Source organism: Jaculus jaculus, chromosome 2 (genome assembly GCF_020740685.1).
Source record: "Jaculus jaculus isolate mJacJac1 chromosome 2, mJacJac1.mat.Y.cur, whole genome shotgun sequence".
NCBI classification, from domain to species: domain Eukaryota; kingdom Metazoa; phylum Chordata; class Mammalia; order Rodentia; family Dipodidae; genus Jaculus; species Jaculus jaculus.
Genome location: NC_059103.1, coordinates 49,949,109 through 49,967,290, shown reverse-complemented (window position 1 = coordinate 49,967,290; position 18,182 = coordinate 49,949,109). Strand labels below are relative to the sequence as shown.

Sequence of the window (18,182 nt, the reverse complement as noted above, 5' to 3'; positions counted from 1 at the left end):
GGTGAACAAGAAATTCAAGCCAGAATAATGGGCTCTAAGTAATATGATAATTATAGTTTGCAATGAATTGTTTAATGCCTACTACTCTTGGTAGCAAATAAAATAATATTCAGGAACTATAAAAAAAGTCACCCAACAGTAAAGCAAGATTGAATGTGACATTACATTGATGTAATATAATGGCAGAAGGCCACTTTGGACAGTCAGATGAAGGGAAAAATCTACTTAACATATCATTTTGCCAAAACCTGACAATGATTTTAGGACAAGAAGGTGTCACACTGGTACCTGAAGTGGTTTAGGGTGGCATTGACATCACTAGGAGTCTTCCTTGATGGTCTTGCTTAATATATGATTAATTCTTTTTTAAAACATTGTTTATTTAGGCTGGGCATGCCTTTAATCCCAGCACTCAGGAGGCAGAAGTAGGAGGATCCCTGTGAGTTTGAGGCCACCCTGAGACTACATAGTGAGTTCCAGGTCAGCCTGAGCTAGAGTGAGACTACCTCAAAAAACCTATATATATATATTTGAGAGAGACAGAGAGAATTAGGGAGCAGAAGAGAGAATAAGACTATATAGGTGCACCAGGGACTTCTGCCATTGCAAACAAACTCCAGGTGTATGCACCACCTTGTGCATCTGGCTTTATGTGGGTACTGGGGAATCTGTCAGACTTTATAAGCAAGCACCTCTCACTGCTGAGCCATCTCTTAAGCCCCTTCTTCTTCTATTTTGATGCCCCCCCACCCTCCATCACCCATAACATGTTAATGAGCCCAATATTATGCAGGTCTTAAACAGGTAATGACAGCTATTGTGAGGTCCTGAATGCCACAGCCCTTTGTATTTGGAAGACAGTGTTCCAAAGCACTCCTACCCATCCTTTGGCACTTTCCTTCAGTCACCTCTTCTACTATAGTCCCTAAGCCTTGGAGGGTGGAATAGAGATGTCGTTTAATGCTGAACACTCACTGTCACTTCTTCCCGGCAGAGGGATGAGTTTTGAATCTCCTCAGTGGTCACTACCATCTGAAAAGAGAATCCTCTCTAACCAAAAGTGAGAGCAGCTTTAATATATGAGTCTCAACATAAGTATTTAGAGGGCAATTGGTGCCAGCCCTTCTTTAAATGTATCATTTTCTTCAAGACCAGAGAAGCCCCCAATTCCTGAAATTCCCAGTGGCTCACACGGTAACTCTGCATTGGTTCAGTTTTTATGCGGATTCTAGTAGAAAGCCAAGTGATAGTACAGACTGCAGTGGGTTTCAGTCCTTGTGCCCTTGAAACTGGGCTTTCTACCACTTCACGGATCCCTAAGACTTATGACGCTTCCTGTGGACCTCAAGCCAAGCTGCTCCGGGGGGTGCCGTGGCCTGTACTGCCCAGCCTAGGGCACTAGCTGCTTAGGGTTCCCAGCAGATGAGTGTCAGTGGGAAGGGACTGCTTGATGAATGTGCTGGCCACTGCACAAGCCCTGGGAGTTCAGAGTGCGCACCGCCATTCACCAAATGTGTGGTCATGTAGGTCCTTTCTTGGTGTGCCAAATTCTCCATCAATACACCAAAGTAGCCGGTGAGGTGTTTGGAATATTCCAGCACACTTGCTGATGTGACGCTACTGCCCATGTTAGGGCCTCTCCTATCACTGCCAGGACCTGGCCTGCCTGCTCTCGTTCACTGGTCTGGAGATTCCGTGGGCTTGTCCCAGAGGTCCGGATCTGGATTCAACGACTTCCCTTTCACTTCCTTAGCCGTGCTCTTCTCAGTTCAGTTCCTGCAGGCATAGAGTCAAAAATATTTGCTCTAGGACAAATCTGCACTGTATTATTTCCCAGAAGTGGTTACACTCATAACAAAAGTAAAAGTTGGGGCTGGAGAGATGGCTTAGCGGTTAAGCGCTTGCCTGTGAAGCCTAAGGACCCTGGTTCGAGGCTCGGTTCCCCAGGTCCCACGTTAGCCAGATGCACAAGGGGGCGCACGCGTTTGGAGTTCGTTTGCAGTGGCTGGAGGCCCTGGCGCACCCATTCTCTCTCTCTTCCTCTATCTGTCTTTCTCTCTGTGTCTGTCTCTCTCAAATAAATAAATAAAAAATGAACAAAAAATAAAAAAAAGTAAAAGTTGTTCAATACCTAGTGCATTGGTAGTCCAACTGTGATTCTAGTTACTTGGGAAGATGGAGCAGGGGGATCCTTGAACTCAGATGTTCAAGGCCAGCAGGGGGAACATTTTGAAGCTAGTCTTTGTCCAGAAGAAAGAAAAGGAAAGAAAAGAAAAGGAAGAAGAGGGATGGAGGAAAAGAGAGAGAGAGAAGGGTGAGAGAATTCTGTGGAAAATGAGTCCCCTTGTTAGGACAAATCTAGACCTCTGAGGCAGGACTTGATGAGGACATTTCTGGTACTGGCCATGCTGAGGGTCAAGCATGTAGATCTAAGAGAACACATGGGGAAAATCAAATAGCAAAACAAATTTCAAAGAGTTGACGTCATTCAGGCTATGTTTATAACCACACCAGTAAAACTGGTTAGAAAAACAAAAGTGGAAACAACTTGATTGTCAAGATGACACCAAATTATAACTGGCCTCCCACTTAGATTCTTTCTCCTTTAAAGAACGGAATCAAATCATTACTGAAGTATAGTGCATTGCCTAGTCATTCTGCTAATAAGTGATGGACGACCGGGACTTGTTTCAACCCCAATCACAGAGATTGCTTACACAAAAGCACTCCCATCCCCTCTTACGCTGTTCGCTTGTTTGAAATCTTCCCAGATAAACTAAAGGACATCAAATGCTTAAAAACATGTAAAACAGCTAAACGTGTGGTATGCGTTCCTGGTGATCTGGTGATGTTCTTGTTAAGCATCATTTCCACCTGCCTGACGTTTGTGAAGGACTCAAGTTCAGGGTTTAAAATGAAAACCTGTGTGACCCTTGGGGAAACATTCAAATCCCATAAATCACTGTTGGCTACTCAAGCCTAGCAACCAGGATGACCAGCAATGACCAGAAACAAAGCCAGGCTCACAGAAAGTGGAGCTGAGTAGGACTGAGAAAACACAACCGGGTCTCCTTTGGCACCATCTCCACCATTGTTGTTGTGCCCACACAGAGACTCTTTCATCTGCTAGATTTGCAAACAGTGGCATGGTTAATTCTCTCAAGATCCTTGTGCACCAGGCAGCTGGTATACATTATGATCCCCATCTTAATGATGGAAAGATAATGATGATGACAAAAATGAAAACACATCAAAGGACTCCAGCAGCATCACATGAAGACACCCATGGCTCTCTCAGAAAGAAAAAAAAAAAAAACTGGAAAAGTGGGAACTGTCAAGTTCATTCGGGTCTGTTTTACTATATTACATGAATGCTAAGATCCAACTAGTTTTGAACATCTAATGCCTAGGGAGTTGAATTATTGCATTGTTCAAAGGGGCAGAAAATCCTCTTGGGAAATCAAGCATGTATTTAAAGTATTTTATTTAGGAAAAATACCAGCGGAGTTGAGTCAAGAAATGTTCTCCCCTCCATCCGGTCTCATGTCCGCTCTTTTATCTTGTGTGCTAGGAGGAGGTGACCAGATGGTCATCTCAGGAGCCTGGTAAACTTCCCTCGGGAAGAAGAGAAAGTCCAGGTGAGAACTTTGCAAAGGAGGAACCTACCTACCAGGTAAGTCTGACAGCAGCGTACAGGATTGCTGTGTTCTGGGAGAATGGTGGAAGGGCCGGAGAGGAAGCCATGCCTGCCCCCGGGGGTCTAAAAGGCCATTGTGACGTTGAGCAGACCACAGACCACAAATAAAGCCAGCGGGATTGTGGTTTTAAGATTTGCGCTGAGAGATGACTGACTCAAAGAAGGGGCCTTAAGGGAGTTTCTCTGACATGTCTCCCCTGTTTCAACACGCCCTTTGCGCGTTGGAAAGGGGATCACAGAGAGGGTTTCTGTTGCTCCTACCATGCCCTTCACAAACAGGAGCCAGCCACAGTCCCTGCTCCTGCCGGAGGCGCCCTAGCCGCTCACAGGCTTTGTAATGAGCTCACGTTCCGCACTCAAGGAGTCCAGCCCCGCAGCACCTGCAAGGTCGGAGCAGTTTTCTACAACTCCACTGCAACCAACTCCGCACCCGAGATCATGCCCTCCACCCCACACCGGCCCCTCATCTTAGCAAGTCCCTCTTCCCTGAGGTCCCACTGGACGCCCGCAGACCCTGGTTAGGCCTCCCTCCATCAATCACTCCTCTGCATCTTTTCACGACTGGAGGGGAAGAGGAAAGGGTTCGAGAGTCGTTTGGGCTTGCTAGGCTGGAAGCCTCTCCCGGGGAGGGTAGAAACGTCCTTGGAGTGGGCATCCCTGGAGGGGGTAGAGTGCTGGGCCAGGGGACACCCGGGGGGGGGGGCGGGAGAGAAAGGTCGGGGAAGGTCGAAGGGACCGGAGCGGGAGTCGATCTGGAGCAGGGAGGAGAGAAGAGACGGAGGGAGGGAGGATGGAGAGGGGAGCCCGGGGTGGAGGAGGGGCGGCGGGGGGCGTGGTCCCCGGCGACGCCCCGCCCCGGCCCCTCCTGCGAGCCGCAGGCCCCGCCGCCCGCCCGCCGCGCTCTGCAAATATGAAGAGTCGCTGCGGCGGCAGCGGCGGGAGCGGCGGCGGCGGCTGCAGCTCGAAGCGGCCGGGGCGGGACGCGGAGAAGCCGGGCGTCCGTCCAGCATCCCGCGCGGACCGGGACTCGGACCCGGACCCGGACCCGGACCCGGACCCGGACCCGACGGCGCCGCCGAGGGAGCGCGCGCTCCGCCGTCCCGCGCAGCAGCGCCCGCCGGCCATGGGACGCGCCGCTGCCTGAGGCCGGGGCCTGGCCGGTGGCCGTGGATCCTGGAGCTGCGCCCCCGCAGATCCCCGATCCCGCCCCTCACCCGAACCCCGTGGGCTGAGCGCGGGGCTCCGCGCGGGGGGGGACACGCGATCGCACCGCGAGCGGCGAGCGGGAGGCCCGCCGGAGCCCCGGAGATGTCCTGCGTGCGCCGCCGCCTCCTGCTCGGATACCTGTTCCCGGCCCTCCTGCTGCACGGTGAGTCTCCCCGCCCGGCCGATCGCCGCGAGCGCTCGGGGTCCTCTCCGAGCTCGCGGTCCGCGGCGGCGGCGGCGGCGGGGGACCGAGCCTCGGTGCGCTCCGCACCGCCCTCTGCGGGTTCGAGGACAGCCCACCGCAGCGCCGCCCACTGGCCTTCCCGGCCGCACCTCGCCCACGCTGGGACACTTCTCCTGCCGAGAGTCCCGGGAGGGTCACGGCCCAGGGAAAACTTCGCTCCGCTCTCTGGGCCTTTCCAACTACATGCTGTCACGAAACCTCGGGCTTGGCGGTCCCCGTTCGCCCCCCACCCCGCCCCGGTGCCAGAGCGCCCCGAGGGAGCTCTCCGCTCCGTTCCAGGCCTTTTACGAGGCTGTAAAGAGAAGCTGCGAGGGTTTAAGGGGAGGACGTGTCTCGCGGTTGTCTGTCTGTCTGCTGTCTCAGGACCGACCGGTATTTGCTGTGTGCCCGCCCTTGAGCTTCGTGTTGGCTTGGTGGAGTGGGCACTGTTGGGTGCTCTGGGCACAGCCAGGGGGGACTCTTGGTAGACTGGATGTCCTAAGACTTCTTCAGGGACTGCATGCTAGTTCCCCTCATGCTGGTGTGAAGTGGGATCTGCTCTTTCCGGGTTTCTAGGGGCTCTGGAAAATTAAATAAATAAATAAACAAACCCTAAGCAAGGCAGCATCAGCTCTGGAGAAGAGAGGATTGTATTTGGCTGGACAAGGCGTGTTCCGTGGCAGGTGGATGTTGACAATGTGTCAGGCAAGTGCAGGAACACCTTGTGGTTAAAGGGTACCTTGAACAGTGGTCGGACACCTGACGTTTCAGCTTCAGGGCTGTCCTTTCCACCACAAGCCGCCAGCCAAACCCACAGCTGGCTGTCTTCAGAATGCATTGGAACCAGGCCTGCAAACCAGGCTGTGGATCCCCCAGGAGCAAGCAGAGAGAAGAGAACTCATCCTGCATGCGCTGCGATATTCCAGTTTTCTTTGTAGTCCTGTGGGTGGCAGCTGATGTAGCCCCCCCCCCCCCAGGCCTTGTGAACGTGTCTGGTTGGGCCAGACCTGCCTGATGGATTGCCAAGGTGTATATTGGGAGCCCCAGCCACCCCAGCGTTTTAGAAGTCAGAACGGAACGCTTTCAATTCCAGGGCAAAAAAAAAGAGAGAGAGAGAGAAGGTATAATTATAGGGTTGGACTTCTAGGCCCATCTGCTTAGAATTACAGAGCAGTTTTAATCTTTGGCTGAAACATGAAACAAATCAGAGCCAATGAGCAGATCAAACAGCAGCTGCCATGCATACAAGAAAAAAGAAGATGAAACAGGCAAAATTGTCTCTTGTTAAAAAAATAAAATAAAACAACTTGTAATGTCTATGAAGAAAAAGATCATAGCGCTATCAATGGCTTTCAAATGAAATTTACTCAAAAGGTTCTCATCCACAGAATTTTTTTTTTCATGAAATCATTGCTTGTTGAACTGCAAAAGCTATCCTCACAGATGCAACCTGGCCCAACCCTGGGCATTTTGCACACTTCTGAGACTTACGGGCTGTCTATGCCTGTCTGCCAGTCTATCTGCGATAGCTATAGCTGGCTGGTACCAAGAGCCCAAGTATATCACTTTGGTCTACTGTAGCTAAAAGTCTCCCAAATTTAAATTTAAGTGTGGGTCTATGGTTACCCCATGGGATCTGAGGAAAGTCCTACCCCAGTGGTTCCATGAGGCAAGCAGGACCCAGGGAGTAACTGCAAGAGACAGCCTGAGCTGTGAATAGGAGCAGAGCCAGAACCTAGGCACGCCTGTCGCAAAAGGGGAGGTGCAGTTTGCCTGGATGGCCTAGATAAACCTTCACAGAGTAATGCCATTTCACGTTGAGGTTGTGATGGCAAAAATAACAAACGAGAGTTGTCCAGAGATCTGCTTAGATCTACTAGGGAGTTTTGACTTTCAGTGCAAGAAATAGATATAGTAGTTGTTCAATTTATAAATATTTGGGATCTGAGAAATGTCATTAGGTAGACTAACAGAAAGAATTTGACTCCCCATCCCAATTTTCACTTGATGAAAGTAGTTTTAACAGAAAAGAGATATTAATCAACTTAAGAGAATGTTTTGGTGAGCATGCCTCACGTGGCAGACTAAAAAAAAAAAGTCAAGAGTAGATGGACCCCGATTGATGATTTCAATAGAAAAATATGAATCAGCAGGAAATCTTAGAATGGCTCTGGTTCTTTCCAAATAGGAAGGCATTGGATTGGCTGGCTCATCATACGTTAACTCCATTTGTCTATTTATGGTAGTAACTGCAGATCAATAGCAAGTATTCTATGGTTTGAAATGTATTTGTGGTATAACCTCATAAATAAGACATCTATAAACCACTGGTTGCACTGACTGACAAATGAGGTTGACAAGATACAAAGGTTCCCTCCTGAAGAGTGCGTGAGACGCATCCGGGTGTTGTTCGGCTTTTTGGCTACTTCAATTTCAGTTCACTGAAAATCATAAATCACCCCTAAATCCCATCAGTGAGTATATTAGCTCTAGAAAGTCTTGAGCCTGTTTGTTTACATTTGCTCTTTATAAAAAAAATAATAATAATAAACCAACCTGTAAATGTAGCGCAAGACCCAAGTTCAAAGTGTGACAACATGGAAGCCCTCATGCCATTTCACATTCCTCCCCTTCAGATTCTGAAAAACAATTGCATTTCTTAATCCAAATATAGCCTACTAAGTGCCACGGGGGTATGCAGCTGGCAGGTAACCGTTGTCACGTTTCCCTTGCTTAGATGAAGAGCCACACAGGGTCAGACGTCACATTCGGAAGCCCGCCCAGCTTGCGCAGCTCAGGCTGGGCAGGAGGTGTGGAGATGGAGTGTAATGCCCTGAAAGGATTGCCCAGGTGAACGCCCCTCTCGGCTTCCAGGGGTGTTAGGTTGTGGAGATGTTGGGAGATGGTCTTTACGCAACTGCTGTGCTGTTTACTTTGGTAGGATTCATTAGCTTTTCAGAGAAGTGGAGAGTTTTTTTTTTTTCAACTATTCTTTTTTTATTCAGCTTATTGTGCCAAAACTTTTCGAAACTGTTGTCAATTGTGGAATCAGCTCCCACTCAGCAAAATGAGAGCAAACAGAAACAGAAGTCTCCCAAACGCCACTCTGCTGATAACCGGCACCTCTTTTACTCTTCATCATAAGAAGAAAATATCTTGGAAAGCAGCATGACGTATTTGGACACAGTAGGGGCCAAGGACCTTCCACAGATGCTAAATATTCTCTTGTTAAGGAAACTGACTTGCTTCCAACCTGTAGCTGATTGTCATATGCATTCTTTTCCCCCTAAAACCTAGGGGATGATGTGATTATGTAATTCCATACTGTTTAGGGACAGAGGACCACTGATAAGGTCACTTAAAGTGAAGCAAAAAAGCATTTCTGACTAGGAATAGGAAGAGATATGCTGGGGATTCTATGTGGAGGCGCAGGGCACAAGGAGCAGGGTGTGTCCTGGGCGCATCTACACCTGGAGCTGAAGTGATCACAGAGGAGACTGCCGAGGAGACCGGCCGCCAGCTGCCAGGACCACATGCTACTGTGTCAAGATTGAATGTGTGCAGGCCACTGCCAAGATCTTCCCAATTTGGGAGTGAATAATCCCGGAAAGTGGAGTGGTTGGGCCCATGGCATGAGAAAGGATGTGGTGCCAGGCTGAAGTCGTTAAGTGCAGCCAATTCTGTAGGTGTTTTCTAATTTCATTCATTCAGCTAGCCATTTGTCCAACAAGTTCATCAGTTGCCTTCCAAGGGTCACTGCTTGCAAAAGACAGCAGTGGGGAGGGGTCTCCTCCTGTCCTGGGGAATATTCAGGGGCAATCATTAAATGGTATCAGCAAGCCGTATAGAGCTAGGACGGTGGCCCACTGGGAGCCATCACCCCATTCTGCTTGCTTGTAGTGGCATATGTACATTCCACACGTACACATACTGAATACACAAACATGCTATAGGTACCACATACAGTACACACATATATTCCACACACAAACATGCTTAATACACACATATATGTTACACACTTAACACAGCACACACAAACACATATATCCACATATATAGAGTACACACAGACTTCACAAACACATTATAAACATATACCACACATATATATCACACACAGATAGCACATACATATACCATACATAGCACATACACAAATATATACCACACGTTTGTCACTCAGACATGCCACCCTCATTGTACCAAATGCAACACACATCCCCAGGACTGTGCAGGCCAACATGCAAACTTGACCATCTCAGGCTCAGCCTGTGTCCAATCTGAAGACCTTGATAAGATACAGAAATGTCTCCAAAATTAAAAGGAGCCAGAAGTGTGAAATTCTGACTTTATTTCTTCTAAGAGGTAATTCAAAGGTTTACAGATGGTAAAAAGTAGTTCTTTTAGCCTTTGTATTTCCATGAGGGAAAAAATGGAAATTAAAAACAAGGGCTTGATGCACACAAGGGCCCGGATGGTGTCCATTCCAGTTCTATCTGCCACATACAAGCCTGTAACCCAGCACATGGAAGCCACGCTGGCTGGCGCTGATCTCCCAGTAGCTACTTCAAAGCAGGCTTTATAGTAATGACTGCTGCTTTAATGGGGCAGGGCAATTTCATGGCTAAGTAATTACCTGCAGTTAAACTCACCAGTCTCATTTTTATATCACACTAGTCCTAACTTGTGACTTGTTCTCACTCCGATTGTCAAGGTATACATGGTACTTTATATAGGAAATGCTGCAAAATGAATTCTGAGAAAAGGATTGTTCAAACTCCTTTACCCAGGGGCAATATTAGTGATATTTTGACATTATGTCCATCAAACTTTGAACAAGTTCTTGAAAGTATCAGAGTACAACTATAGAGACTAGCCTGGTGGAAGATTAGTTCAGTCCCAGTGAATTTTGCATTCTATTATGTGTAAATGGTTTAAAAGTTCGAAGTCCCAGTCAGTCCAGATAGGCAGGTGAAAACTGGGATCTATCTAGATATTACTCAAATTTTTTTTTAGGCAAGCCCAACAAATTTATTTATTTATTTATTTATTCATTTGGTTTTTTGAGGTAGGGTCTCACTCTGGTCCACACTGACCTGGAATTAACTATGTAGTCTCAGGGTGGCCTCGAACTCTCAATGATCCTCCCCACCTCTGCCTCCCAAGTGCTGGGATTAAAAGCATGCGCCACCATGCCCGGCATTCGTTTTTAAATATATATTTTATTTTTATTTAATTGAGAAAGGGAAAGAGATAGAGAGAAAGAAAATGGGCATTCCAGGGCTTCCAGCCACTGCAAACAAACTCCAGATGCATGTGCCACTTTGTGTATCTGGCTTATGTGGGACCTGGGGAATCAAACCAAGGTCCTTTGGCTTTGCAGGCAAGCACTTTAACCACTAAGCCTTTTCTCCAGACCCCCTGTTTTTGTTCATTTTTTTATTTATTTAGTTGAGAGCAACAGAGAGAGAAAGAGGCAGAAAGAGAGAGAGAATGGGTACACCAGGGCCTCCAGCCACTGCAAACGAACTCCAGACATGTGCGCCCCCTGGTTCATCTGGCTAACGTGGGTCCTGGGGAACCGAGCCTCGAACCGGGGTCCTTAGGCTTCACAGGCAAGTGCTTTACCACTAAGCCATCTCTCCAGCCTGCCCCCCTTTTTTAAACACAAATGTTGTGTAATTCTACTTTTTTAAAAATTATTTTTATTTATTTATTTGACAGAGAAAGAGGGAGGGAGGGAGAGCATGAGCACGCCAGGGCCTCCAGCCACTGCAGATGAACTCCAGATGCGTGTGTCCCCTTGTGCATCTGGCTAACATGGGTCCTGGGGAATTGAACATGGGTCCTTTGGCTTTGCAAGCAAATGCCTTAACCACTAAGCCATCCCTCCACCTCCCCCCTTTTTTAATGTGAGAAAGAGTGAGAATTGGCACGCCAGGGCCTCCAGCCGCCGCAATCAAACTTCAGATGTGTGTACCCCTTGTGCACTTGTATCTGTGCATCTGGCTTACCCGGGACCTGAGAGTCAAACATGAGTCCTTAGGCTTCGCCGACAAGTGTCTTAACCATTAGGCCATCCCTCCAGCCCATTATTCAGATTTAAGATGTTATTGAAAAATAAAGGAGCTGAACTTGTTCACTTTTGATTTTTCATGTCAACAAGGGTCCCTGCCTCAGAGAACTAAGCACACAGCAGGTAATCAACCAGTGTTGGTGGAAAGTGTCTTTCAGGCAGTGAGCGGATGATGCCCTGACCCATCCCCAGTCTCTGCAAAGGTAACTCCTTGTCTCTCGGTAGCTGGGCTGACTGCTGAGAACACTGTCGGTCTAGGGAGGAGATGTGTGTGGGTGACAGTTGAAGGCTCACCTTCATTCTCTTTGAAACTGCTCAGCACCTTCTGTGAGCGTGACCCCAGCTTTCAAGTGATGCAAGTAGTTAGTTAAACACTTAAGGCTTGTTATTTGGGGCACAAGCCTCTGTGTAAATGTTAACCTAATGCTTCCTCTCATTTAGGAAGGTCTGTTTTTTATTTCATGTCACTGGGCATTTTCATTCTCGGAGCAGTGGACTGTTGTGTGTTGATGGGTAAAATTGTTGCAGTCATGCAGGATTGCTGGGTGGAGTAACTTATTCCATGGAAGTAAATCACTGCTACGTCAGTTCCCGCATAAATACACACACACACACACACACACACACACACACACACACACACACACACACACGAGCAGTCCCTCCAGAGCTCTAGAATCCCATGTAATGTTCTGAACATGACAATTTATAAAATTAGGCCGTAAAGCCCACAGGACTTAATTTGTTCTCAGTAGTTCAAGCCTCCTAGACATCTACTTAATTTTTTTCTTCCTCTATTTCCTCTAAAGAGATGCCCCTTTTGCCATAATGATTTTCTCTGGGCCCAGGCCAGGCTGGAGATCATTTTCTGAAGTTGTTTGATGACTGACTTATTCAGAACTCCCCTGGACTGGAAACAGTGATAGCCGCTTCCAGGTCAAGGGGCGTCGTGGCTGACTGCCCACACAGTTACCTTGGCGTGTCTCTGTGCTTTTTATGAGGACCTGCAGTTGACTAAGTGAGACAGTGTGTGGTAGAGTGAGTTGTCATGTGGCTGTGTAAACTTTAGTTACTGTCTTTGTCATTGATAATGTTTAGTTCATATAGGAAAATAATTCATACAAAGTGATTTGCCCAAAGCTACTCTGAGGTCTGAAAACTCAAGGCTGTTTTCTTACCAATGCTTTCTTCGTTCTTTATCTTTGGGATATTGATTTTCCTTTTTCATAAGGAACATCTTTTTTTTTTTTTGAATTTTTATTTTATTTTTTTTGTTTTTCTAGGTAGGTCACTGTAGCCCAGGCTGACCTAGAATTCACTATGTAGTCTCAGGCTGGCCTCAAACTCACAGTGATCCTTCTAACTCTGCCTCCTGAGTGCTGGGATTAAAGGCATGCGCCACCACACTGGCCATAAGCAAAATCTTAATGACTAAGAACCCCAATTCCTGGTCCCCTGATTAAAACATCCAGAACCTTCCCTTTATTATTATTTATTATTCTTAAGTACCTACATACCTGTAAACCTTCTCACTCTTGTTTTGTGAGCAAATTTGGAGGAAGAAACCCTTTTGTGACTAGACAAGGTGTTCATTCTAATACATCTATAGCCACAGTACTAGCCTTTTCCTCTTCAGATATAGTCCAAATTTGCCTTCCTTCCACAAGGTAGTGGAACCTTTAAGAGACAGAGCCTAATCAAGATGTCTTGGTACAGGCCTGTCGACCCAGCATCAAGAAGGCTCAAAAGTTCCAGGCTAGCCTAGGCAAGTTAGTGAGACCCTGTCTCAAAATAAAAATGTCAGAAGCAGGAGCTGAGGATGTAGCTCAGTGGCAGAGAGCTTACCCAGCATGTACAAGGCCTTGGGTTGAAGCAATCAATCTCCAGGACGTCCCCCTCCCCACAAGAAGATAGTGTGATAGCGTGTAGCCGGAGATGTTGTGAGTCACCGAAGCCTCGCCCTTGGAGCTGGTTCATGCTGGTCCCAGGGAGTGAAGGAGTTCTTGCAAGTTGTTGTCACAGAGCACATGTGGCCCTAATCCTGCTCTGGCTTCCTCTTACCATGCGACCTTCTTGTACAAGCTCCCACCAAGATGCCATTGAGCACAATGTGACCCAGCCACAGCGCCCAGCAAAGGCAAGCAAAAGCCAATGCCATACTCTGTAGTCCAAAATAAACCTTAAAAACAAACAAACAAAAAAAAAAAAAAAAAAAAAAACCAGCCTCAGGTATTTTGACAGAGCAATAAATGTAAATTGATAAAAGGCTGGAGAGATGGCTTAGCAGTTAAAGCGCTTGCCTGCGAAACTTAAGGACCCAGTTTAGATTCCCCAGTGCCCATGTAACCCAGATGCATAGGATGGCACATGTATCTGGAGTCCATTTGCAGTGGCTAGAGGCCATGGTGGGCCCATATTCTCCTCAAATAAATAAAATAAAGTGAAGTAATACAAATACCAATCCCATTTCCATCCTGTAAATATAGTATCACCTCAACCTGACTGGTCCCCTGCCACCCTGGCAGTGCTGATAGCCTCACCTGGCTGCTCATGAGCAATGCTCATGACCAAGTAAAAGGCCATGTGCAAGGTCAGCATTTGTCTGTACAAACCCAGAGCAATTGACTGCTGCTTTTTCATACACTCCCAACGACTTTCCCACTGGATTTTATTTCTTCCACTATTAGCCAAAAAGCATGACTGTGTCACTCTGTTCTTACGAGTGACCCATCCCAAACACTAACCATCACTCGAGCCTTTGAGCTCCTGGCTTCTTTCTCAGAGGACCTCTTCATCAGCTTGACTCCTTCCATGCCCAGGCCTCAAGGTCGACAAAACTTACCTCAACGCATCTTTGTGCTTCCTGCCTCTGATTGGTATTTGTTAAGTACAGTGGAACGTGTCCACATCCATGGGACCTGGTCTGATGGGTCCTGCTGCCTGCCCTCTTCTTCATGGGGACCCTGGAGCTGGCCCTGTCACTTGGTTCTGAGTACCTCATAGCTCAGAGTGAGGCCAGCCCTGGATTACTTTTTTATCATTATTTGAGGTGTTTTATTAACTAGGAGGGACTTTCAGAGAGTGGCTTTGGAGGCTTATTGCAATTTGAAATAGTAACACTAACATTGATCAAAAGGAACTGTGCTAAATGGAACTGAGACCAAGAGAAGGGGTGTGGCATTGTCTGCTCATCACGTGAGCATTCTGAGGCTCCGAGAGGTTGCATAAGTTGTGTGTGGCAACTGTGTTCATAGTGTATCTCAACCAGTTGCAGAATGCCCACTCTATCCTGTCTTAAAACCTTTATAGCTAGGGGCTGGGGAGATGGCTCAGCAGTTAAAGGCACTTGCTTGCAAAGCCTGCTGGTTTGGGGTTCAATTCTCCAGTACCCACCTAAAGCCAGATGCACAAAGTAGTACATATATCTGGAATTCGTCTAGTACATATATCTGGAATTCGTCTGCAGTGGCAAGAGGTCATGGTGTACCCATATGTACTCACTCTCTCCCTCACGCTATCTGCTTGCAGATAAATAAATAAATAAGATATGTGATTTTTAAAAATTTATTTATTTGAGAGAGAGAGAAAGAGAGTGGGCCAGAGCCTCTAGCCACTGCAAACAAACTCCAGATGCATGCACCCCCTTTGCATCTGGCTTACATGGGTCCTGGAGAATCGAATCGGGATCTTTTGGCTTTGCAGGCAAATGCCTTAACCACTAAGCAATCCCTCCAGCCCAATAAGTTGTATCTTTTTAAAGTCTTCATAGTGAGTATGCATGTTAACATGAATGGGGGTCATAACCCCCATTGGTCTGTAGAGTATATACCCTGAGCCCATGACATTGTTTCTGCCTGTGAGAACCTGGACAGAGATGTTTCTGTTGCCGCCACCTCGCTTCCTGTGTGCATGCCCTTGTATCCCTGTCTTGAGTCTAGTTGCAAGTAGACTGGTTTTTAAAACCCAATTGAGTCAGTACACTTGGTTCTTTTCTTTTTCTTTTATAATATTTTATTTTTATTTGTTTGGCAGAGAGAGAACTGGCACGTCAGGGCCTCTAGCCATTGCAAACAAACTCCAGATGCATGCATCCCCTTGTGCATCTGGCTAACATGGGTCCTGGGGAATTGAACCTGGGTCCTTTGGCTTTGCAGGCAAATGCCTTAACCGCTAAGCCATCCCTCCAGCCTCACTTGGCTCTTTTCTATAACTCGCTTATAAATGATGCCCTCCACCCCTACAAGAAAAGCCACTCTGAAGAGCAAGCAGGTCTTGTAGCAAAGGAGTGCTAATTAGACATCAGTGAGACAGATGGCTATGGGAAGAATAACTCCCAATCCTCTATTTTCTTGCCCAACATCATTTGTTAACTTGGAAAGAAGAGTACCCACCAAAAAATAAAAATAAAAAGTGAGGCTGTGTTTGTGTTTTGTTACTGAGATACACACAGAACAAACATTTGCCACCAAAGGCCAGAAAAATTGCCAAATTTCCCTGAATAGATAAAAGAAATGCCAAAGAGGCTACTGTGAATGATTCATGGGTGTCCTGGGACTGTTGCTCAGGCATTGTGTCATCGTTAAGTGCTTTGTCAATGGTGATAAAATAATGGTGCATCTCAACAGTCACTGAAGTCTTGGGTTGGATAAAATCCTTTAAGTGGCAGATCCAGTTTCAAGCTCAAGCCGTCTTAGCTCGGGAGACATCCCTCTCATCACTGCACTCCTGGCTTTTATTATATTTATGGGGAAACAGTCGCAGGGTGTAAAGGCATTTGCAAATCGAGTTTTAATAGGAGAGTTTGGCCATCACTGAGATGTTGGCATCTTTATTGAATGCTTAGGGTCACGTTTCAAGTAGATTGTTCTCCAGCCTCCGGTGCCTTATGACTTTAATTAAAAAATCTGTGATGCTAACCACATTATTGACCAACCAGATAGGAGGCTGTGTTACATTTTATCCTTGATTCCCTAACAGGGACATTCACGAACACTCCTGTCACTCAGATCATTACAACTTTTGGGATTGGCCAAGGTACGATGAGTGACATCTTTGTCCCCTGTATTAGTGCATGACCAAGTAAGAGATCAACATGGATGCCAGACAAATGGGCATGAAAAGATCAGAGCGGTGACAGATATTCCATCAGAGGACGCAGTGTACACGGTGTCCATCAGAGGGTTACTGGGAGTTCACCCCCCAGTGGGTCAGTCTTTCTTCCTGAACCAGTGCCACAGCCGAACAACTGTAGGAGCATTGTCGTGTAGGTGTGTTTTGGGGGGTGGGGGTGATCAGAATACCCGTGATTCACAAATAATCTGGTTCAGGAAAGAAAGAGGAAAAGGATAGCTGGTGGTACTCCGTTGCCCAGGCTGCCTCTTCTGGCAGAGTGTGGGGGGGGGATGGACAGGGAGCGTCCACAAGCACCCCGAGAGGAAGTGCCTTTGCTCCATGGAAGCGCGGAAGTCGAGGCCCCTGTTTCATAACTATGACTGTGACAGTGACCCAGCAGACAGAGATTTCTGTTGTACTCTTTGCCTCATGCCAGCTCAGGCTCGAGTGAGGGGACTTGGGTAAATGAGGTTGGTGGGGAAGTTGCGGTAAATCAAACACCAGCATGTATTAGTTACTTTGGCATCGCAGGGCGTCATAAGATCTGACAGAACAACAGGAGGAAACGTGTCTTCTGGCTCAGTTTCAGAGGGCTGACGTCTCCTTGTGCAGGGGACAGCGGCTCCGTTCATGGCGGAGGGCAAAGACGGTTCACCTTATGTTGGATCCAGAAGCAGCGAAAAGGGGATGGAACCAGAGGCCAGGCTATTCACCTTCAAATGCCCTTGTCTCGATGGCTGGGCTCCTCCTCCGAATGGTTCCATAGCCTCCCCTCCAGCTGGGGAGTCAACATTCCAGACATGAACCTGTGGAGAACATTTCACATTCAAACCATACGATATCACAGTCATCTTGTGTCGAGAATGTCTTACCTCAGTTTTCATTTACCCAGAGGGGCCTCTGCCTGATGGCCCCTGACCGCATTTGATCTGTGCAAACAACCCGAAGTCAAGTGTGCTGAGAAAAAGACAGCAGTCTCACTGCAGGGACAGCAGACTCAGGTCTGAGTTGGTCCAAGGAGGTGTGATATTCTCATGTCAGTCTGCTCTGGACCTAACTTTGTGTATGGTAGCAGGAGGGGCCAGCAGCTGGCCACATGTGTCACTGTAGTCAGGAAGCGGAGAGGGATGGGTGCTGCTGTTCAGCTCACTGTCTCCTTTTTTTGTTGTTTTTTGTTTTTGTTTGTTTTTTTGTTTTTCCAGGTAGGGCCTCACTCTAGGCCAGGCTTACCTGGAATTCACTATGTAGTCTCAGGGTGGCCTTGGACTCACTGCGATCCTCCTACCTCTGCCTCCCGAGTGCTGGGATTAAAGGCGTGCGCCACCACACCCGGCTTCACTGTCTCCTTTTGAGTCAGCCCAGGATCCTGGCCTGTATAATGGTGGTACCCACAGTTAAGATGGCCTTTCCATTCCAATTAACCTAATCTAGATAATCCCTGGCAGGCACTCGGACAGGCTAACCTAGCCAATCTAGGTCCTGTCAAGTTGACAGTCAGTATAAACCGTCACACATCATAGCATCCAAACCATGATCAGGGCATCCATTTGGAGGCTGCAGTCACCAGAAAGTGCACCACTCAGTGGGAGCAGACCTGAGCCTGGCCAAAGAGCCCATCCCAGCTGGGAGTTTTTGAACTGTTCCGTGGTTCCTCTTCCCTTGTCTGCTCAAGGCCACATTTTCATGTTTGTGCTCTCTACTTAAAATATTTCATTGTGTTTGGCTGTCCTTCCTAATGCCTGCTTTCTTCCTCTGCCTTCATCCCCACTTCTTCCTCAGTGACTAGAGACCACAGCCACATCTCTCTTCTGCATCCCTTGCTTGGCTCACTGAACGCTCTGCTGCCTCGGTACTTGACAAACTGC

The 18,182-nt window shown here is 47.5% G+C and overlaps 1 protein-coding gene and 1 long non-coding RNA gene across 3 annotated transcripts in view; one reads left to right on the top strand and one right to left on the bottom strand.

Annotated features, from left to right (window-relative positions):
- Window positions 1-467: 467 nt before the first annotated feature.
- On the bottom strand, window positions 468-5,124 carry LOC123458559. Its single transcript, XR_006635722.1, has 4 exons — window positions 5,042-5,124; window positions 3,959-4,077; window positions 3,500-3,610; window positions 468-1,776 (listed from the first exon to the last, which is right to left on the bottom strand). It is a non-coding gene; the product is annotated as an uncharacterized LOC123458559 (long non-coding RNA).
- The window catches only part of Apcdd1 (APC down-regulated 1), a 39,899-nt gene continuing 25,305 nt past the window's right edge, over window positions 3,589-18,182 (top strand). Inside the window, exon 1 of one of the 2 annotated variants that reach the window (XM_045142782.1) lies at window positions 3,589-3,673. Coding sequence is in view for 1 of the 2 variants with exons in the window: in XM_045142781.1 (XP_044998716.1) it covers window positions 5,006-5,066 (61 nt within the window). In the remaining variant the exon portion in view is untranslated. Of the gene's footprint in view, window positions 3,674-4,787; window positions 5,067-18,182 lie in introns of those variants that run through there. The other variant, XM_045142781.1, reaches the window with a different exon arrangement.